At 40.1% G+C, this 20,813-nt stretch overlaps 1 protein-coding gene across 1 annotated transcript in view; it reads left to right on the top strand.

Moving 5' to 3' along the window:
- LRP2 (LDL receptor related protein 2) overlaps window positions 1-20,813 on the top strand; it is a 227,500-nt gene that overhangs the window by 156,802 nt on the left and 49,885 nt on the right. Inside the window, exons 47-55 of the mRNA XM_032753385.2 lie at window positions 1,465-1,596; window positions 3,288-3,489; window positions 7,056-7,351; window positions 9,303-9,819; window positions 12,994-13,146; window positions 13,662-13,832; window positions 17,825-18,048; window positions 19,368-19,545; window positions 20,546-20,742. Coding sequence (XP_032609276.1) covers window positions 1,465-1,596; window positions 3,288-3,489; window positions 7,056-7,351; window positions 9,303-9,819; window positions 12,994-13,146; window positions 13,662-13,832; window positions 17,825-18,048; window positions 19,368-19,545; window positions 20,546-20,742 — 2,070 coding nt within the window. The remainder of the gene's footprint in view (window positions 1-1,464; window positions 1,597-3,287; window positions 3,490-7,055; window positions 7,352-9,302; window positions 9,820-12,993; window positions 13,147-13,661; window positions 13,833-17,824; window positions 18,049-19,367; window positions 19,546-20,545; window positions 20,743-20,813) is intronic.

Below are 20,813 nucleotides of genomic sequence, written 5' to 3' on the forward strand. Positions count from 1 at the left end.
TTATATATCTTACTTTACTTTTATATATCTTGATATACAGATTTTAAAAAAACAGGTGGAGTCTTACTATACATATTTTCTGCAATTAGCTTTTATTTTTTAAGCTTAACATCATGTCAGCAAATACAGACCTGCCTCATTCCTGTATACTGCCAAAGAATACTTTAAAATACGAATGGTCCATGTATTTTTATTCTTTTCCTAGTGGTTGGACATTTAGGTTGTTTCCATTTTTTCACTATGAAAAACAGTGCCAGGATGAACATCCTTTTAGAAACCTTTTTGTGCACATGTGGAAAGATCCTTATGGTCTAGATGTCCAGAAGTGGTGCTGCTGTATCAAAGGAGATACGTCTCTTCAAAAAATCTGGATCAGGCCAGGCACGGTGGCTCACACCTGTAATCCTAGCCCTTTGGGAGGCCAAGGCGGGCGGATCACAAGGTCAAGAGATCGAGACCATCCTGGCCAACATGGTGAAACCCGTCTCTACTAAAAACACAAGAATTAGCTAGGTGTGGTGGCACGTGCCTGTAATCCCAGCTACTCAGGAGGCTGAGGCAGGAGAATCACTTGAACCCAGGAGGCAGAGGTTGCAGTGAGCTGAGATCGCGCCACTGCACTCCAGTCTGGCCACAGAAAAAAAAAGTCTGGATCAATATACGCACTTTTCATAGCAGCTTCTGAAAGAGCCTATTTCTTGTTACTGTTATGATTAGGCTGTGTCTTTATCAGTTGCAATTATATTTTCTCTTACCTTAGGCTAATTCCAGGGTGTCCTGGTTTTGGGAGCCTATGACACCTTTATTAGTTAAATAGGAACATGTGGGGTTAAGGTTAAAGCACCTGAATCAGTGATGGCTAATTTTAAGTGGAAGAGGGACTTATTTTAATTCAGTATTTATTGAACAGCTGTGTTCTAGGAACTTCTGGGCTGTGTCAGTGAATAAGACAACAATCCCTACCCACATGGAGCTAATATTCTAAAGAGGGGAGACAGGCAACCAATCAGTAAATTGTCTAGTATGTTGAAAGGTGGTGGTAAGTGTTATGGAAAGAAGGAAAGGGAGCAAGGAAGCGGGGATGGGGAGTGCAGGCGGGGGAGAGTTTGCACAAAACAAAATGGTTTTGGATGAAAAGTAGATTTTAAAATAGAAACGTGAAATAGTAGGTAATTCATATCTTTCCTGGGAAAAGAAGTGTTCTTTCTCTACCATACACATAAGGGAATATTGTATCCCATTTTAGTCACCAAAGATAATTAGGGCTGTGCACTGTCAGTTGACTACTTTTACCTCAAACTGTTGGTCGCTGGTACTAGTCTTATTGGAGGACTACCCTAGATGTACATAATGAAATAATGCTGTTTCAGGTTTTCTAGACAACTCATGCTACAGCCAGCTTGTCTCCAGATTCCTGGACTGCAAACCACTTTTTCTCACTGAGAATGCTGTTGATCTTTTCAGGTCACTCTGAGCGAACATGCCTAGCTGATGAGTTCAAATGTGATGGTGGGAGATGCATCCCAAGTGAATGGATCTGTGACGGTGATAATGACTGTGGGGATATGAGTGATGAGGATGAAAGGCACCAGTGTCGTAAGTGAAGCCGATTAATTCCTCTGCAGAGTCACATTCCAGGGAAACACAGTAGAGTTGTTTTTCTGTGTTTGGAGAGTATGATTGCAGATTTCTCTGTAATTGAATGGACACTGATAGAATGTTACCTTTGTTTCTCCATGCTGGGAGTGTTTGATATCATCCACTCAAATGCTTCAGAGTGATGAAAAATGACTTTATACTTACTTTCTTTCTCTTACATTTGGCTAATGGACATAATGTCCTACATTTCTAGGGGAAAAAAAAACCCACGAATACTTGGTTGTTTCCTTTTTTTGGACAAGGTCTTACTGTGTTGCCCAGGCTGGAGTGCAGTGGTGGGATCATGGCTCAGTGCAGCCTCCACCTTCCAGGCTCAAGCGATCCTCCCACTTCAGCCCCCAAGTAGTTGGGACCATACACCCACCACCACGCCTGGCTGATTTTTTATACTTTTTTTTTGTAGAGACGAGGTCTCACTATATTGCCTAGGCTAGTTTCAAACTACTGGGCTCAAGCAACCCTCTTGCCTTGGCTTCCCAAAGTGCTGGGATTACAAGCATGAGCCACTGCACCCAGTGGTTGGCCACTCTTAATAGCAACCTTCACAGTATAACAATGAACTGTCTCTAGTTTCCTTTGTCACCTTACAGTGGCATGGAGGGAGGGATGTTATGCCTCTTGAGTAGATAATGGAACATCATTTTCATTACCAACAGGGTATGGAAATCTTAGCTAGTTCAAGAATTAATCTAATCGGTGTTAGAATAATGTCTTTCTATGGTAGGGCAGTAGACTCAATGGCTCCCTGCTGCTTGCATCTGATGGCACCCTCCTGCGTTGTGACTTTTGTAGTGGGTCACAACTCCACATTTGCCCTATCCACCCTATCCACTGACATGGGTGGTTTTCAGCTGCCCATACATGGATTGTGGCGTATGCATTTCTCCCACCTGTCTTTACCAACATCTCCTTCTTTCTTTTGTTTTCTATTCACCCACAATGAGACTGGATAAAACACCTGTTCTTTTATTTTGTGGACACTAATAATTCGATGTCAGCATCTCATCTCTTTCCTCATAGCATCATGGTTTCTGACAATTCTGTTAACATATGCCTTTCCTCTCCACCCCAATACTGCTTGGGGTGGTAGCATTATAGCAGTTGAAAAAGCACTAAATTTGGAGGAGAAAGACCTAGGTTTGAAGCCCCAGCTCTTCACCTAGTTCTATGACTTTGAGACATCCAGTTAACCATCTTGAGCTTCAGTTTTCTCATCTATACAAATGGTGTAAAAATACGTATCTCACATTGTGCTTCTGTGATTATGCTTTGTAAACTAAAAAAAGTTACCAAAATATAAGGCATTTGGTATCCAATTAACAAAATGGCAGTGGTTTTCTGAAGCCCTAAGGGAAAAAGCATGACCATTCTAATGTATTTTATGGAAAAATAAATGAGGCGTTTTATTATATTGATTTCTTTGAAAAAGCCAGGGTCCAAAGCAATTAAAATGGAACCTCTGGAGGTATTTTTATTATGATCTATTATTATAATAGCAATGTAATTTGTCTACGTGTTTTCCTCCCATTTCCTTTCATCCTTAGAATGGTAAGTAACATTAAAGCAAAGAGAATTAACTGCTGCACTGAGCTCTCATGCTTTCTGATTCTTGCGTGCTTTGGTTTCAGAGAATCAAAACTGCTCGGATTCCGAGTTTCTTTGTGTAAATGACAGACCTCCGGACAGGAGGTGCATTCCCCAGTCTTGGGTCTGTGATGGTGATGTGGACTGTACTGATGGCTACGATGAGAATCAGAATTGCACCAGGAGAACTTGTTCTGAAAATGAATTCACCTGTGGTTACGGACTGTGTATCCCAAAGATATTCAGGTGAATTGAGGATTCAAAAGTTACCCAGCATGCCTCAAATGTCCTTGGGGGCTGGGCTCACTTACCTATTAGGCACCCAGTGGCCACAGTGCCCAGGGCCCATGATGCGTTTGGTGGCCTATGAAAATGTTTGGATTCCTTTCAAAATCAAGGAAAAAAAAACTTTTACATCAAAGAAAGCATTTTAATATATAATATTAATATATCTGGCTTTATACCAATATGATTGCATTAAAATGAAAAGAAGTTAGATACTTAAATAAATTATTAATATATAATACCATATTAACAATTTAAAATTAAATATAATTTTTAATATTTTTATGGAGGAAGGAGCCCAAGAAGGCAAAAATGCCTAGGGCCTGTGAAAGACAGAATCTGGCCTTGCACAGAGGGCCAGGGAGATGAATGGAGAGGGCTTGAGATAAGAATTCTTTCTTGAAGCTGGTGATCCGCTTAGTTTTCCACTTGGAGTAGAGGCATTGGTATTACACGAACTGTTTCACTCTCCTCTCTCTACTGTAAGAAAAATAACAGCATGAGCATGATGATAAATAGAGCTTGGCTTTTAGGCTCAGAGTCAAGTAGAGACAGGTGGAGTGAACTGAGACAATGTCTCCAACTAAGGATGCAGACATTGATCAATATCATGCAGGAGGGCTGGAAGGCCATTCTGATGCTCTCTTTTTGACAGAAGTTGGAAATCTGGATTTTCATATGAAATAGTCTGATTTTAAATGCTGGAAACAAATTTTAAAATTCTTAAAACACTGTGTGGATCAAACAGATTCAGCTCACAGCCTGCTGGTTTCGGGGACCTCTCCTGCAATGTTCCATTGTTTGACTTCTTACCTCTTTCTCCAAATGGGCCTCTTCAAACAGTTTATATAATTCTTAACATCCCAACTTCTCATCATCCCACTTAACAAATACTTGGATTATGGAAGGAAATGGAGAAGAACAATTTGTAAGTTTCAATCCTGATTGACTAGTAAAATAGTATGAGCATTAGCAAAAGTAGGGGAGTCCAGAAAGGAGCTTGCTCAAGGTGGAAGGTGAATTTGACATAGTAGGACTTCCTGAGGTGAAAGTATGTCTTAGGTATTTGGGCACAACTGGAGCCATGAAGAGATATTGCTTGTGCCAAGGACTGTTAAGGGACACACAGGCACATTGAGAGCAACAGGAATGGCCAGCTTACAGCATGCGAAGGAAGACAATGGGAAAGATATACTAAGTAGGCACAAGATCAGAGCAGCAGAGTCACAGGGGCCATTGACTGGAGGGGCAGGCAGCTCATCAACAGGTGCTAATGTACCACTGGAGTCCAGTGTGGTGTACAATTGTGTGTTTATTGTGGTGGGCCTGAGGAAGAAGGAGGAGGTGAAGGAGCAGGGACTTAGCAGTAATTTAAAAAGTGGATAAATGCTATCAAGAAAATATACTCTGTGGGTGATTCATCCTCTGATGAGTGGACATTGCTGAGAGGTGATAGTTTGTGAACTGACAATCCAAAGACATTCAAGCGGTGGAGCTGTCTTCTTTTGTAGTGAAGCTGCAGTAGAATATGCTTTGTTTGTATTTAAGTAATATGGATGTAAAGTGTAGATTTTTATTTTTTGCACCTAAAGTAGATAATTCTTTGTCTATATTTTCTCCCTACTGCTCAAGAGTTCTATTGTGTTGCACTTCTCTAGTTTTTCTGAATTTGGTAAATAGCTAATAGCATTAGTCTTAGATGTAAATATATTCTGAATACCTAGGCTTAGACTCTAGGCACAAGAACGGTAGCAGGTGTTGATTTTGATCAGACTCCAAGTTATCTCCTTTATTCCTCCCATTCTGAGCTTTCGGGGTTCTTCCTTTATCATTACTATGATCTCACAGCACAATAACGTTTCCTCTCTCCCTTTCTTTCTTCCTCCATTGTTCCTTCCTTCACTTTCCCTCCCTTTCTCTCTCTCTCTCTTTTTTTCCTTGAGCTTTCTGAATTTCCTTGAAAAGGGCTATAATAGAAGAGAAAAAAATATACTGTTTGTTTGAAAACCTGAGCTATCAGCTTTTAAATAGGTCCAAAATCTGTGTGTCTGGAGTAGCCTCTACTAGGTGTGCTGTTAGTGTACATCTCCTTGCTTGCTTCGCAGAAAGTTTGCTCCCCATTTGGTACAGTGGGACAGGAGATCATTTTTCCTATTGACTTTTTTTTTCTTGGCTCATTACTGATGCTGCTGAAAAACATGGATGATAAAACTGAGGGGTGACAATTTGGTGGTGAGCTGGAATACTGACTTGCAATAGTGCCTGAAAGCTTGGTGATTTGCTTGGTGACTTGTTTTTCCTCCTGCATTGGAACTAAATTAGAGAAAGGAAAGCATTGGTGTTTTCAAACCATTTGGAAATGAGTTAAATAGCTCCCGGGAGACCAAATGGAGCTGAGCCAGTCTGCCTTGACCACGGCTTTCTTCACAATTACATGCACACATTTAGCTGTAAATCATGTTGACAAGGCCCTGGGTTTATGGATGGCAGTGCAGGTTAGCAGGCCTGGTTATAGGTCAGTTGTAAAGCTGGCCACATTCACCATTGTTGCCTTCACATCTTGTAATGCTCTATGTGCCGCTCCTATGCTTTCTATGATAAATTGTTCAAGACCATTAGCTTTGTTCATTCTTATCAAAGAGTCCTTGATGCTTATGTGAGACCCCCTTTAGACATCATAACTTTTATGGAATCTTGGAGTAATATGGAGAAGAAAGGCCAGTTTGGCTCACAGAACTTCAGGAAATTATATTGTTATAATGATGCCTGTGTGTGTTAGGTCCCGAGATAGCTTCTCATACTACAGCATGCCTTCTTCCTTTGCCAGTATGCCATGCTAACCTACTAGCTTGCCTTCATTCACATCACCATGAAGACTCACATCTCACGATAGATGGCAGGAGTGTAACGAAAGATGGAAGGAACTGGACTGACAATGTAAACGTTATTCCAGTGGGAAGATACGTGTTCTTAGAGGACGCACCCAATAATCTTATTTATAATATATAGCACTCACCCTATGAGTTTCCACTTGGGTATGGGCACTTTTATCATGTGATTACCCAGTACATTGCCAGTGCCTACTGGCTATCTCATTATCTGTTGAACATAGATAATGCCAGTGTTCATAAGCTGTCTCATAGATCTGATGTGTACCAAAATTACAAAAGTTGTATTTAATTAGTTTATCAACTAAGGAAAAAATGAATGCAAGTATTTTTAATAGCTATAGACCTACTAATGGTCTGTAGCTATTAGATGGTAGCATTTAATGGTAGCATTTCTAATTGTAGCAGCCAGCCCCTGAAGAAGTTAGGTGGAATACCAAATATTGGATTCTCCTAGAATTGGCAATTAGTGGGGTAGATGAAGATGTTGGGGGAAAGGGGACCAAGGGCACCGGTGATCTTGTTGAAATGGTTGACCTGGCATTTAGGTAGATAAAAAAGGAAGCAAAGCCCCAAGTGGGTAATAGTTGAGATTTATTGTCAACCTCTCTAAAAGTGGTACTGGATCTCATGATACAGGTGTGACCGGCACAATGACTGTGGTGACTATAGCGATGAGAGGGGCTGCTTATACCAGACTTGCCAACAGAATCAGTTTACCTGTCAGAACGGGCGCTGCATTAGTAAAACCTTTGTCTGTGATGAGGATAATGACTGTGGAGATGGATCTGATGAGCTGATGCACCTGTGCCACACCCCAGAACCCACATGTCCACCTCACGAGTTCAAGTGTGACAGTGGGCGCTGCATCGAGATGATGAAACTCTGCAACCACCTAGATGACTGTTTGGACAACAGCGATGAGAAAGGTTGTGGTAAGTACAACAGAGGATTTGGGAAAAGGCAACAGGGGAGACTTAATATGGATTCTCAACCCTTTACAACTTAGACTTTCCACCTTGTCCTCTAACTGCAAAGTTACCATAAAATCACTATTCCTGATATAGCAAAAGGTTACCAAAGTTTCTTGGTATATAAGATGGGGGACACACATTTTTTTGGACCAATTCTTTGCTTAGATAGTCATTAGAGAGAACAGAAGATGGGCAAATATTCAGGCCATCATTTAACGTTATTGCCAAATAAGGTACTCAAGAATGAAGGGAACCAGGTTGATTCTCTTTGAATTCTTGTAATGACTTTTTGCCTGAAGCATCCCTCTGCTAGGACTCCTTGGCCTGTTCTTCATTTCTGTCCTCAGGTAATTGAATGGGAGAGTTTAATATCTCTCTCACCCAACCACCACAAGTAAAGCAGTTGAGAATCCGTAACATGGGCATTGTTTGCTTAGCACCATCTTGAACTTCATAATATTGGCAATTCATCCTGCTTGTGGTGTTTAATCCTTGTAACCATTGTTTCATGTATGTTGGTATTGTCTCTGTAATAACAATTTAGAGACCATATCATTTCGTTTATTTTGTTTTCTTTATTCCACTGGTTCATTGTCAGTACTCATTGAAAGCATTTGCCTAATTGACCCAGAAGTATGTAATGTAGTTTTTGTCCTTATGTGAAAGATATGATTTATATGAAATAACATTAAAATTAAATGCTAGACAGAAACTGCTGTGGAAATGTAGAGAAGAGAATATCTATGCATAATATTAAAAAATCTGTGCAGCAAACCACCATGGCACGTGTTTACCTATTATAACAAACTTGCACATCCTGCACATGTACCCCTGAACTTAAAAGTTGAAGAAAAAAAAATGAAAAAAATTTAAAAATCATCCAAAAAGTGGCTTTTGCTCTATTGTAAGAAAAACTTTTATAAATTTCTACCAAAGTTTCAAAAACCATTTAATAAATTAAGAAAAACGTGTGCTAGGTTATACATTTATACAAAAATCATATGGAACTTTCTTATGTTTACTCCTAATTCATATAGATTCCCATTGCATTTTAATTAATTTTGCCTTACCTAAACTATAAGAATTAAATTCTCAATAGTACATAATTCAAATTAAGATTTTTAGCTTGAAGACGAAGTGATCTCAGTAGGTCTCATCCAAACCTATGAAACATTCACTCTTACAGCTAGAAGGAGTACTAGTGATCTTCTGTACCCTCTTCTCTTTGCAGATAATAAGACTGTAGCCAATAGATGGGAAATGAATTGTTTGGGGGTGCACAGAAAACTAGTGGAAGAGCTTGGCCTGATATTTGGATAATGGATTTTGCAATGCATGAAGTTTTAATCTATTGTTCCTTGATGAGTAGAGAACTAATAAAAACTTGCTGTCCTCCCTCTGTAGATCATTTTTGGGTGAGGTTGCCCATGTATTACAGGACCAGCCAGAGGGATGTGTAGTGTTGTGTTGCACCTAGTGTTGAGCTCATGCCATCTCATGAGAGGCAAATGTGTGTATCTCTTTGTGGTTCCATGTTCAGTGATTTCACACTGGAAGCCTGAGCTTGACCATGGTGTGAACAGTCACACTGGAACATGCTACACATCAGAGCATTTAGAAAAGTTTTCCTGAACGCTGTTTGACCAGCACACTGGCCAGGCTCTTTTCTTCTCCTCTTCTTTCTCATTTCTCCTGTATTAGTTGTTGAAACGACTGATGAAGGAGTAAGTTGGTGAGGAAGTTGAAAAATGGTGACTTTTCAATAATCCACAGTCTTTGGAAGTCTTTGTTGTCTGTCTTAGCATGATTCATTAAGAATTGGCACTGTTTAGTAGAAATGTTGACTTTGAACCATTATAGTGAGTTGGTTGTTGATATTTTAGGATCTCTAAGAACTTCTTTTTACCTACAGGCATTAATGAATGCCATGACCCTTCAATCAGTGGCTGCGATCACAACTGCACAGACACCTTAACCAGTTTCTATTGTTCCTGTCGTCCTGGTTACAAGCTCATGTCTGACAAGCGGACTTGTGTTGATATTGATGAATGCACAGAGATGCCTTTTGTCTGTAGCCAGAAGTGTGAGAACGTAATAGGCTCCTACATCTGTAAGTGTGCCCCAGGCTACCTCCGAGAACCAGATGGAAAGACCTGCCGGCAAAACAGTAACATCGAACCCTATCTCATTTTTAGCAACCGTTACTATTTGAGAAATTTAACTATAGATGGCTATTTTTACTCCCTCATCTTGGAAGGACTGGGCAATGTTGTGGCATTAGATTTTGACCGAGTAGAAAAGAGATTGTATTGGATTGACACACAGAGGCAAGTCATTGAGAGAATGTTTCTGAATAAGACAAACAAGGAGACAATCATAAACCACAGACTACCAGCTGCAGAAAGTCTGGCTGTAGACTGGGTTTCCAGGTAAGAAAACACTGATGAGCTTTTTAAAAGTTAAAAATTTAAAAAAAATTCAAACCATGTTTTCATCTTAATAGGAAATTAATTTTTCAACTTGGGTTAATACACAGATACATTTAATGTTTCTGCAGGTTTATTTTCTGCTTTGTATCTGATACTCGAATGATAGATACAGAACAGAACATCTAATTATTTAAAAAATTTATAGTATCATTTTTATGGAAAGAGGAACTGCAAGGGAAGAGAGTTCACTGTTGCTGGCCATTCACTTAACTGGAGATGATATGAAGGGACGATTCATGCATTCATTGGTGCATTCAGTCATTACTTCCTGAGTCCCTCCGACATGCCCAGTGTGATGACAAGCAGCAGGGGTTTTGAGGAGAACAAGGCAGGCATGGCCCTTGCTCTCCTGAAGTACATAGGCTTGCTTACAATACTAGTCATTGGACGGGGGCAATGGTTCATGCCTGTAATCCCAGAACTTTGGGAGGCTGAGGTGAGAGGATCGCTTGAGCCCAGAAGTTCAAGACCAGCCTGGGCAATATGGCGAAATCTGTCTCTTTGAAAAATGAAAAAATTAGCCAGGAAAGGTGGTGTACGTCTGTAGTCCCAGCTACTCATGAGGCTGAGGTAGGAGGATCCCTTAAGCCCAGGAGATGGAGGTTGCAGGGACCGAGAACATGCATGGCACTCCAGCCTGAGTGACAGAGTGAGACCCTTTCTCAAAAAAACAAAGCAAAACGAAACAAAAAAACAACAACCAATACTAGTCATTCCCAGCATGGGCTGGTCATGAAAACTGGAGAATGGCTAACATGAGACTCTTGTTTTGAGATTGCCCTTCTGGAAACTGACAGTCTTTAAGGCAGGCCAGTGATATTTTAACTAAACTACCAGATCAACCACACTTCTTAACATCTCTATTGAATATCAAATCTATCAGATTCTTGGCAGCATAAACTAATTGGCTTTGTGGTCAATAGACGTCAATCTGCAGGCACTGTAAAGATGTATGCTGTAAGGATTCTTGTTGCAGTCAGCCCAGACCTCCAGAGGACTCTTCCCCACATCCTCGTATTTGACCCCCTGAAGGGTAAAGATCCTAAAATGGATGGAGACAGTTGGCTTCCCAGTTCTCCCTGACCAGTAGCTGGCCTGACATAGGTGCTGAGTGCTTGCTGAATAATGAATGAAACATTGACTAAGCATTCCTATTGTAGGTATCAGTTCCTGTTTTACATATCCTACATGTCAAAAAGTATAGTGATTAATGATTTCCAGGAACAGAATTGAACATGGTGCTGTTCTTGTCACCATCCTTTGTTCCAGTGCAGAAAAAATAATATTTGATTGTAAGATATCGTCATTCAGCCCTCTCTCTCAGAAACTGCTAGAATGACATTTCTCTTGGATTTCAGCTATTTCCTCTCTATCTAGGTGTGTTCTTTATCTGAAGAGAATTAAATACATGTGAGGAAGATGGGCAAGAAAGTCTGGGTGAGGGTAGGGTAAACTTTTCTTGAAAAGTCCAGGAGGGTGCACAACCAGGCTCAATGTTCCTGAAAACACAAAGACAGAATGGAGCCCAGTTATATTTGCATTGGTAGGTGGCAGTTCTAAGATACTAGCTACACTGAAATTAGAAACAATTTTTTTCTCCAATATTAGTAAAGATTTCTGCTGTCAACACTAGGGTGTTTGGTTTCCAAAGCACTTACATTTGATATAACTTTTTAAACCACCATTATGCACATTGGAAGATACTGTTGGCTCTCAGTTATCTTAATTTTTTCAGTAGTGGAGATGGAATATCTTCTCTATGTTTTCTTGAGAAGGATCTGTTCACAGGATGTCTTTTGACTGTGGAATAAAGAGAAATTAATGGGAAAGCAGTAAGCTCAACAGAGTAGAGTGCCCTATGGGGTAGCCAGTCTGCCAAGACTTGAATGGTAATAGCAACAGGAATAATAATACAAGTATGATAATAGCAACTCCTTCTAAGCCTGTTGTGATCTGAAATAATAAAATGTTTTAAAAAGTCCTTGGTCTAAGGCCTGACATTTAACAAGTGTTCAATAATTAGCTACTATTATTGTCACTGTTCTTAGTGTCTACAATGATGGAATCCAAGGTTGTAGCCATCTCATTCATCAGGATTTACTCATTTACCCAAGTGAATTAACTGGCAAGACTTGTACATATATGGATACTCATTCCTTCTTGCTCAAGCCTGAAGCAATGCTACTATCCTAACTATTCAGATATCCGGCATGAATGGATAAGGGCGTACTTATTGCAAAGAGGCATTCAGGTCTTTTGGAAGGGAAATCATTCTCCTTCCGGTTGGAATTGGTTATCAAATCCTAAATGACCTTCTCATTATAGGGGCATTTAAACCTTTGGAAGGTTATGGATACTATAAGACTCTGGTGAAAGACCTGGGCCCCTTTAGAAAATACACAGATCCCCAAAGCTGGCTTCCCTGATTCTGGGTAAAGACCTTGGGTTAAGAACACTTACCTTATAAGAAAAATAAATTTTATTGAATAAAAATACATTTATAACAGAAATGTCCTTGAGATAGCAGTTTCTAACAGATCCTAATACATTTCTAAAGCTTCTTAGGTTTGATTAAGTGAAATGTGTCACAGGTTAAGAAACTCATTTTGACAGCCTGTCTGACAGAGGCATGGATGTCTCTTTATCCTAAGGATGTCATAATCTTTATCTTAAGAATGTCATAATTCAGAGTTTCTCTGTGCAGTTTCAGTGACACACTTAGACAAATCTGTTTCCTTGACTCCACCATTTAAACTGTAATTCATGATACTCACCTCTGCTTCCCTGTTCTGCTAAACCTTTGCATTGCCTGGAGAGGGTGCCTTATGCTGCATGAGGAAAGTAAAACCAGACCCGTCGAGTGAGGTGTGTCCACAGTATTTTCTACATGACACCACCTTAAAATGGGAATTATTGCACATAGTCTTGCACCCTCTGTTGCCTCACTGCAGGAAGACCAACTTCCTGTTTTCCCCTGCCCTCATTTTCCTGAAGAAAGGTGACTTCTAACAACTGTCTGTGATTCTCAGGTAGCTTGGATAGGAAACTGGGTGGCTAAATATGTACCATTTCACAAAGTGACTGTATTGGTTAACTCCTGGCTCTCCGTTTTAGAAAGCTCTACTGGTTGGATGCCCGCCTGGATGGCCTCTTTGTCTCTGACCTCAATGGTGGACATCGCCGCATGCTGGCCCAGCACTGTGTGGATGCCAACAACACCTTCTGCTTTGATAATCCCAGAGGACTTGCCCTTCACCCTCAATATGGGTATTGTCTCCCTGCAATCCTGGGCTTTTCTTTCACCTCCTTCTTCCGCCACTGTTACCAAAAAGGCTGTTCATATAGCTATCTCAAGGCCAATGTCTTGCTGGGGTTTGTCTTCTGCTTTTCCCACTTGGTAAATCATTTAGTGTAATGAGTAGAAGCATGGCTTCTTCAAATCATCATCATCAGCTGTTCTGTTTTCTTTGCCCTGACACACTTTTGCACTTTTCAAGTCGTGTATTTTGGCTGCATGCAATGTGGTTTCAGAAAACCGATTTCTTTACTGGACTCTCCATGTCAAAGCCACTGAAATCCAGTTAATTATGTTATTTGTGAGCATTTTCTGTACATTGTCCCCTTCCTTTTTCTTTTTTAGATTATTTGCTGTTAGCTCTCTTTCCTTTCTGGGGGGCTCTACAGAATGCAGACTCCATTTCTCTAAATGGAGAAAAGGTGTGTATTTTGGCTACTGACTTCTTGTGGCGTCAGGGACTGATCCTTTGTGTTTGCCCTGACAGGTACATCTACTGGGCAGACTGGGGTCACCGCGCATACATTGGGAGAGTAGGCATGGATGGAACCAACAAGTCTGTGATTATCTCCACCAAGTTAGAGTGGCCTAATGGCATCACCATTGATTACACCAATGATCTACTCTACTGGGCAGATGCCCACCTGGGTTACATAGAGTACGTACATAGAAAAGTATAAAACAGTTGTGTAACGGTTTATTTCAAACATCAGAGCTTGTGATTCCAGTCTATTAGTCCCCTCTATTGTCTAACTGGCTTGTCTGTTGGAAGTCATTCGGAGGAAGTGACACTTCTAACTAAAACTGCTGAGCTGTATGGTATGGTGCAGTAGAAAGAGGGTGAACTTTTTTTTTTTTTTTTTTTTTTGAGACGGAGTCTTGCTCTTTCGCCCAGGCTGGAGTGCAGTGGCGCAATCTCGGCTCACTGCAAGCTCCGTCTCCCGGGTTCACGCCATTCTCCTGCCTCAGCCTCTCCGAGTAGCTGGGACTACAGGCGCCCGCCACCACGCCTGGCTAATTTTTTGTATTTTTAGTGGAGACGGGGTTTCACGGTGGTCTCGATCTCCTGACCTTGTGATCCGCCCGCCTCGGCCTCCCAAAGTGCTGGGATTACAAGCATGAGCCACCGCGCCCGGCCTGAGGGTGAACTTTTAAATCATATGGATCAGGGTTTATGACCTGGTGTTTTCACTTCTTATTGTTTTTTTCATCTACAGAATGGGGCTAATAATCTCTCCCCATGGTAGTCAGCTCAGTGTGCAACTCATCTTAATTTTTTTTGTCTTTTTACTTTGCTCTCCCCTATGAAATATATGATTAATAAATTTTAGTATTTGAGAAAAGGAAAAGAATAAAAGGATCTGGAAAACTTCCCCAAAAATACTTTGGCACATTAATGGTTAAGTGCAGTGCAGTGTTTTAGGTAGCAGTAGAGTCTGTTAACATTAATCCAATATGATAAGGCATTTACATCTTTCTGGTAATAGGATAATTTTTTAAGTGTGTTAAATATACTGTTCAATAAAAAATACTCATTGTAAAAAGATGACACACATTATTAATCAAAAATTAATCGACAATACCCATATTGAATTTTGCTAGTTATGGCCTAGTTGGACCATAGTAATGTCTTCTGCATAAGCATTTATGGATAACGATCCAGGAACAGCCTGTTGCACTAAAAAGCATGGAAATGCCATTCATTCAGTAGAACTATTTCAAAGTTTTTAATTTTATATTTAGAAATTCATTTCTTCTGTTACATTTATTTTGCTGCCAAAGTCAGTGTGGAAAAGTTTGAAGTTCTCTAACACCATACTCCCTGGGGACATGCCACTGAAAAAGAAGGAATACCTGGCACACACGCTAGTGCTCTTTCTTCCTGTGCTCATGGCAGGCATAATTAATCAATCCCAGTACTTTCTCTTGTTGAACTGGTTCATTTGCTACACGAAAGTAGCCCTTAGCATTCTCACTGCAGAATTTACCATAGCAGATACTAACTCACTTTTAGGGTAGAGACTAACTTTAATTAGAAGCAGTAAAATATTATTTCTAGTTTACTTATACCATTTTGATGTGATGTACTGATGGCAATACCCTTAGCCCTTCCCACAGTGTGTGTATCCTCTCTGTAAAAGGTACATCAAAGAGCTGAGTTAGCTTTCCATGCAGTCCTATATTGAATTAGTAGAAGCATCAAGATGTTCAAAGAAGCTTCAACAACTTTCTAACTGACATTTGTTGTTCTTTGGGTCCTATAGATTATTCTTGGTCTCAAAATCTTAGTGGGTTTCACTCAGCATACATTTAGACAGTGTTTCCAGGAGCATTAGAGATGAAAAAAGGACTTTTCTAGTTGCACAATATTCTGTTCACTTTTTGATAAAATCTAGTATAGATTATTTACGTAGATGGATTATCAAATTTAGGCAGTAGATTTTAGTCTAAAAGTCAAATCATAATATGAGGCACTGTGATCTGGGAACAAAGGAAACTTTAATATTCATGAGCCATGTTAAATTGGTTACCTCTTGGAGAGGTAGCAATGCCTGTGTTCAGAAATATATTTCATAGACGCATAAAGCAATAGATTTTTATAGAGCATCCAATTGATTCCTGTACATCTTGGGATGCACCAACGCATCACTGGAGCTGTGCCTGTAGTTCTACTCTTACTTTTTTTTTTTGAGATGGAGATTCGCTCTTGTTGCCCAGGATGGAGTGCAATGGCATGATCTCAGCTCACCGCAACCTCCGCCTCCTGGATTCAAGCGATTCTCTTGCCTCAGACTCCCGAGGAGCTGGTATTACTGGCGTGCACCACCACGCCTGGCTAATTTTGTATTTTTAGTAGAGACAGGGTTTCTCCATGTTGGTCAGGCTGGTTCCAAACTCCCAACCTCAGGTGATCTGCCTGCCTCAGCCTCCCAAAGTGCTGGGATTACAGGCGTGAGCCACTGCGCCCAGCTGTGTAGTTCTACTCTTGACAAAAAATACTCATAGAGATATCTGAGATTTCTCTACAGAGAATACAAACGAACTGGAAGGGAAGGTCTCAGGACTACTTTCTGGTCTATGATTTTTTAAAAAAATAGATGGTGGCTAGGTGCAGTGGCTCACACTTATAGTCCCAGCTCTTTGGGAGGCTGAGCAGGGCAGATTGCATGAACTCAGGAGTTCAAGACCAGCCTGGGCAACACGGCGAAACCCTGTCTCTACAAAAATTACAAAAATTAGCTAGATGTGATGGCACCTGCCTGTCCCAGCTACCCAGGAGGCTGAGGTGGGAGGATCACTTGAACCCAGGAGGAGGAGGTTGCAGTGAGCCAACATTGTGCAACTGTACTCCAGCTTGGGCAACAGAGTGAGACTATCTCTAAATAAATAAATAAATCAGATGGTGACTAATTTCTGGTCATTTACCTGCATCCTTGTCAACAGAGGCCAAGCACATCTTCAAGTTTTCCTATGGCTTCTATAAGTTACCATAAATTATATTTTGGGAAATATTTTTAACATTGCATGGCTAACATTATCAGGTTTCTTAGTTGCTAGCTTGTTCTATCTCCTGTATGAGTTTTAGGATCTGTTCCAAATTTTTAAAATATTAAATTTTCACTATTTTAGAAATGATTTCTGATATAGACCCAGAGTAATGAAAGCCCTTGGAACTGAGAGGACTTGGGAATTTGGCTGTGGATCCCTTGTAACATCTTGAAATCGGAGAACCTTCTCTGGAGGTTTATTCATCTGTAAAAGTATTTGCTAATGGTGCCATGGCACGATTAGTAATAAATGTCCTGCTGGTGTTTGCAAAGTTAACCCTGCAGGCCTGTAAGTTGTGTTCCCCTCAGGTTATACTGAGAACCCAACTATCTCCTAGAATAGCGTCCCCTCCGGAATGTTAATGAGAAAGTAGAATTCCAATATAATATTGCTATCTTCTGATTTCTTCCAATGGTGTTGGAAGAAAGAAGAATGGTGTTCACCCCAGGATATCAAAAGGATGCTTAATGAGGAACATCAATATAAGAGGCCATAAACCTACAACAGCTATAACAGCTTCATCTGCAGGAAAGCAGCTGTGGTTAGGAATTAGTGATTATTTAAACTCCTGACACTATTCCTATTTTGTTAAGTATTGCCTTTTCACTTCTACATCTTTTGTTCAATTTGAATACATCCTTTAAGTTTAGTTTTTGTTTTAATTAAAGACTAGGAGTTCGGTGGCTCACGCTTGTAATCCCAGCACTTTGAGAGGCCGAGGCGGGCGGATCACGAGGTCAGGAGATCGAGACCACCGTGAAACCCCGTCTCCGCTAAAAATACAAAAAATTAGCCGGGCATGGTGGTGGGCGCCTGTAGTCCCAGCTACTTGGAGAGGCTGAGGCAGGAGAATGGCGTGAACCCGGGAGGCGGAGCTTGCAGTGAGCCGAGATTGCGCCACTGCACTCCAGCCTGGGCGACAGAGCGAGACTCCATCTCAAAAAAAAAAAAAAAAAAAAAGAGACTAGGAGTTTTGAGGATCTGAACTTGTATCATCTCTAGGAGGTAGAATTTTATTGATTTGTGAATTCGTTTATCCCGCAACACATTAGAGGAGAGGGATTACCTTCATCACGTAACTGTTTCTGCTTACTGCTGCAGGTACTCTGATTTGGAGGGCCACCATCGACACACGGTGTATGATGGGGCACTGCCTCACCCTTTCGCTATTACCATTTTTGAAGACACTATTTATTGGACAGATTGGAATACAAGGACAGTGGAAAAGGGAAACAAATATGATGGATCAAATAGACAGACACTGGTGAACACAACACACAGACCATTTGACATCCATGTGTACCATCCATATAGGCAGCCCATTGGTGAGTAGGTGATTGAGGGCTTTGGCAAGGTTGCCTTGGGTTATGTGCATGTCGTGATAGTCTTTAAGCATGAACTTCGTGATTTACAAAGAGTTTGTTGTTACTTGTTAGTGTTTTCTTCAAAGCATATGCTGAAAGTTGACAGTAGGCAAATATCTTTAGAGTTTATCCCTCTTCCCCTGGGAAAGACTACCTAGAACTCTTCTTTTTCTTAAAACTTGCTCAATTCTTCAAGATCATCTTGTTTTTTCCTTTGTTTTTGATAAGTTTTAACGGTTATCATGTTGCTGTATTTACTTTATCTATTTCTATGGGAGGACTGAAGTATTTTACAGGAATTAAAAATATGGCATTTCAGCCCTAAATACTAAATACTAAATAAATGCATATGATATTGTATTATGTATAAAATAGATATTATTCTTATCTTCTAGAAGATAATGTCAAGAGCAGTGCATTTTAGTGTTTTTTAAATAAGAGAACTTGTTTTTGTTTGATTGTGAACTTATATTCCTTTTATGCAATTAAAGCAACTTTATGATTTAGAGATAATCTAGTAAAGGTCTGAAATATATTTTGGGGATAGACTGGTTTTTGTGGGTCTGCTTTGTTGTGATGTCTTGCTAAAACATATGATAAACTTGGAATTAAGGAAAAATGAGAATTAGCAAAATAAAGAAATTTAGTATTTCTTTCTGGAAGTTAATATTCTTTTTTTAAAATTATTATTATACTTTAAGTTTTAGGTACATGTGCACAATGTGCAGGTTTGTTACATATGTATACATGTGCCATGTTGGTGTGCATATTCTTCATATCATTTTTATTAGAAGTTCAAGAAAATATTCACCTCAAAGTGGTGACCAGGAAAATTAGTAAAGATGCTGCTCAGTTTATTCATCCACATTATTTTTGGCCAAAGTTCTGTTACCTATATACTTAGAATAAGGGAATGAATATAGCATCTGTTGGAAATTAAAACTTTAACCTAGGTCTAGGCAAATGAATATAAGCTAAGTTTACTGCCTGCTCTCCCAGGACTTGGAGAAACACGTCTTTTCTAGTCAGAAACACCAGTGGGTATAGCTCACTTCTGGTAGCATATAAATGAGCTTTCTTAAAGCACAGGGTTGTTGCTTATATAACTCTATCATCTATTTTATTTAGGAACTTTTGGGAAAATCATAAATCTAGGATAGTTGTTTTTTTTTTTTACTCTCTAAGAGGTGATGAGTTTAATGTCAAGATGTGTAATCAGTTAATTTGTGTTGATACTCTCTTTAAGCAAATGAACATATATTTTCTTCCTTTTCCACTAGTGAGCAATCCCTGTGGTACCAACAATGGTGGCTGTTCTCATCTCTGCCTCATCAAGCCAGGAGGAAAAGGGTTCACTTGTGAGTGTCCAGATGACTTCCGCACCCTTCAGCTGAGTGGCAGCACCTACTGCATGCCCATGTGCTCCAGCACCCAGTTCCTGTGTGCTAACAATGAAAAGTAAGGCTCTCTTTCCCCTCTCCTCAGTGCCTCTCTAGCCCGTGGACAGACATTGAGCTTCAAGGCTCCAAGGGATGGGAGTTTTCTAATGAGACAAGATTTTGGTTAATTAACGTGGTTTATGTGGAACACAGCAAGACTCTCAGCCTCCAACTTCAGATAATATTTTCCATGAATAGAAGGAGCTTGCTAACCAAACTGTTATGCCTATATATGCAAACTTTCATAGAAAGGAAGCAAACCATATATTTCTCATGTCGAATTGTCCTGAGTGTTGGAGCCAGAGTGTATATAAGTACATACTGAAAAATAGTCCCCAGAAGTAATATAATTTCACTGTCTTTTCCATGTCTATGCTGGCCTAGCTCCTTAGCTGCCTATGCTAGGGGATCCAGTGTTACACATTCAAATCCATTTTTGATCATTCGTGTTTGCTATGAAACATGGCCACAGATTATTTTCTTAACAACGTCCACAGGCCATTGATGACTAGGGGACCTGAGTTAGATAGTGGCATGAAGAGAGGCATTGATGCAGATCATAGCATCTAAGATGCAGAGGTAGACAATTGTAGTGATTAAATAAGATATCTGAGATTAAGAATCTAGCATACATTTATTGTGAGAAAGACCCTCAACAGTTGTTATTGCCCTCCAATTTCCAAAACAATACTTTTATATCACCCTGGCAGACAATCTCAACCAATCACTGCTCCTAGAACACAGCTCAAAACACCCACTTTTTATTTATTTATTGTTTTTTGTGGAAGGAATTTATTCATCATATTAAAAGCACATTTTCAGTTTGTATTTGGGTCTTAGGAAACCTGTTCTATCTTGCCAAGTTATGTTTTCTCTGAAAATACACCATTGTAACTGAGATTTAATTGATCCTCTTCTGGGGTCATGTCATTTCTTGGAATTCAGTGTTGACTCCTTCCCTCCAGATAACTGTTGCCCCTGGTGCTTTGCTAAAGAAGTGCTGTATGTTCTCTGTGCAGGTGCATTCCTATCTGGTGGAAATGTGATGGACAGAAAGACTGCTCAGATGGCTCTGATGAACTGGCCCTTTGCCCGCAGCGCTTCTGCCGACTAGGACAGTTCCAGTGCAATGATGGCAACTGCACCAGCCCGCAGACTTTATGCAATGCTCACCAAAATTGCCCTGATGGGTCTGATGAAGACCGTCTTCTTTGTGGTGTGTTGAATTGCTTTATGCCTCTTTTTCCGACTTCTATGTTGATTGTATACAATCATGATTCTGTGGAT

This window comes from Hylobates moloch, unplaced genomic scaffold, assembly GCF_009828535.3.
Source record: "Hylobates moloch isolate HMO894 unplaced genomic scaffold, HMol_V3 SCAFFOLD_1, whole genome shotgun sequence".
Lineage (NCBI taxonomy): Eukaryota > Metazoa > Chordata > Mammalia > Primates > Hylobatidae > Hylobates > Hylobates moloch.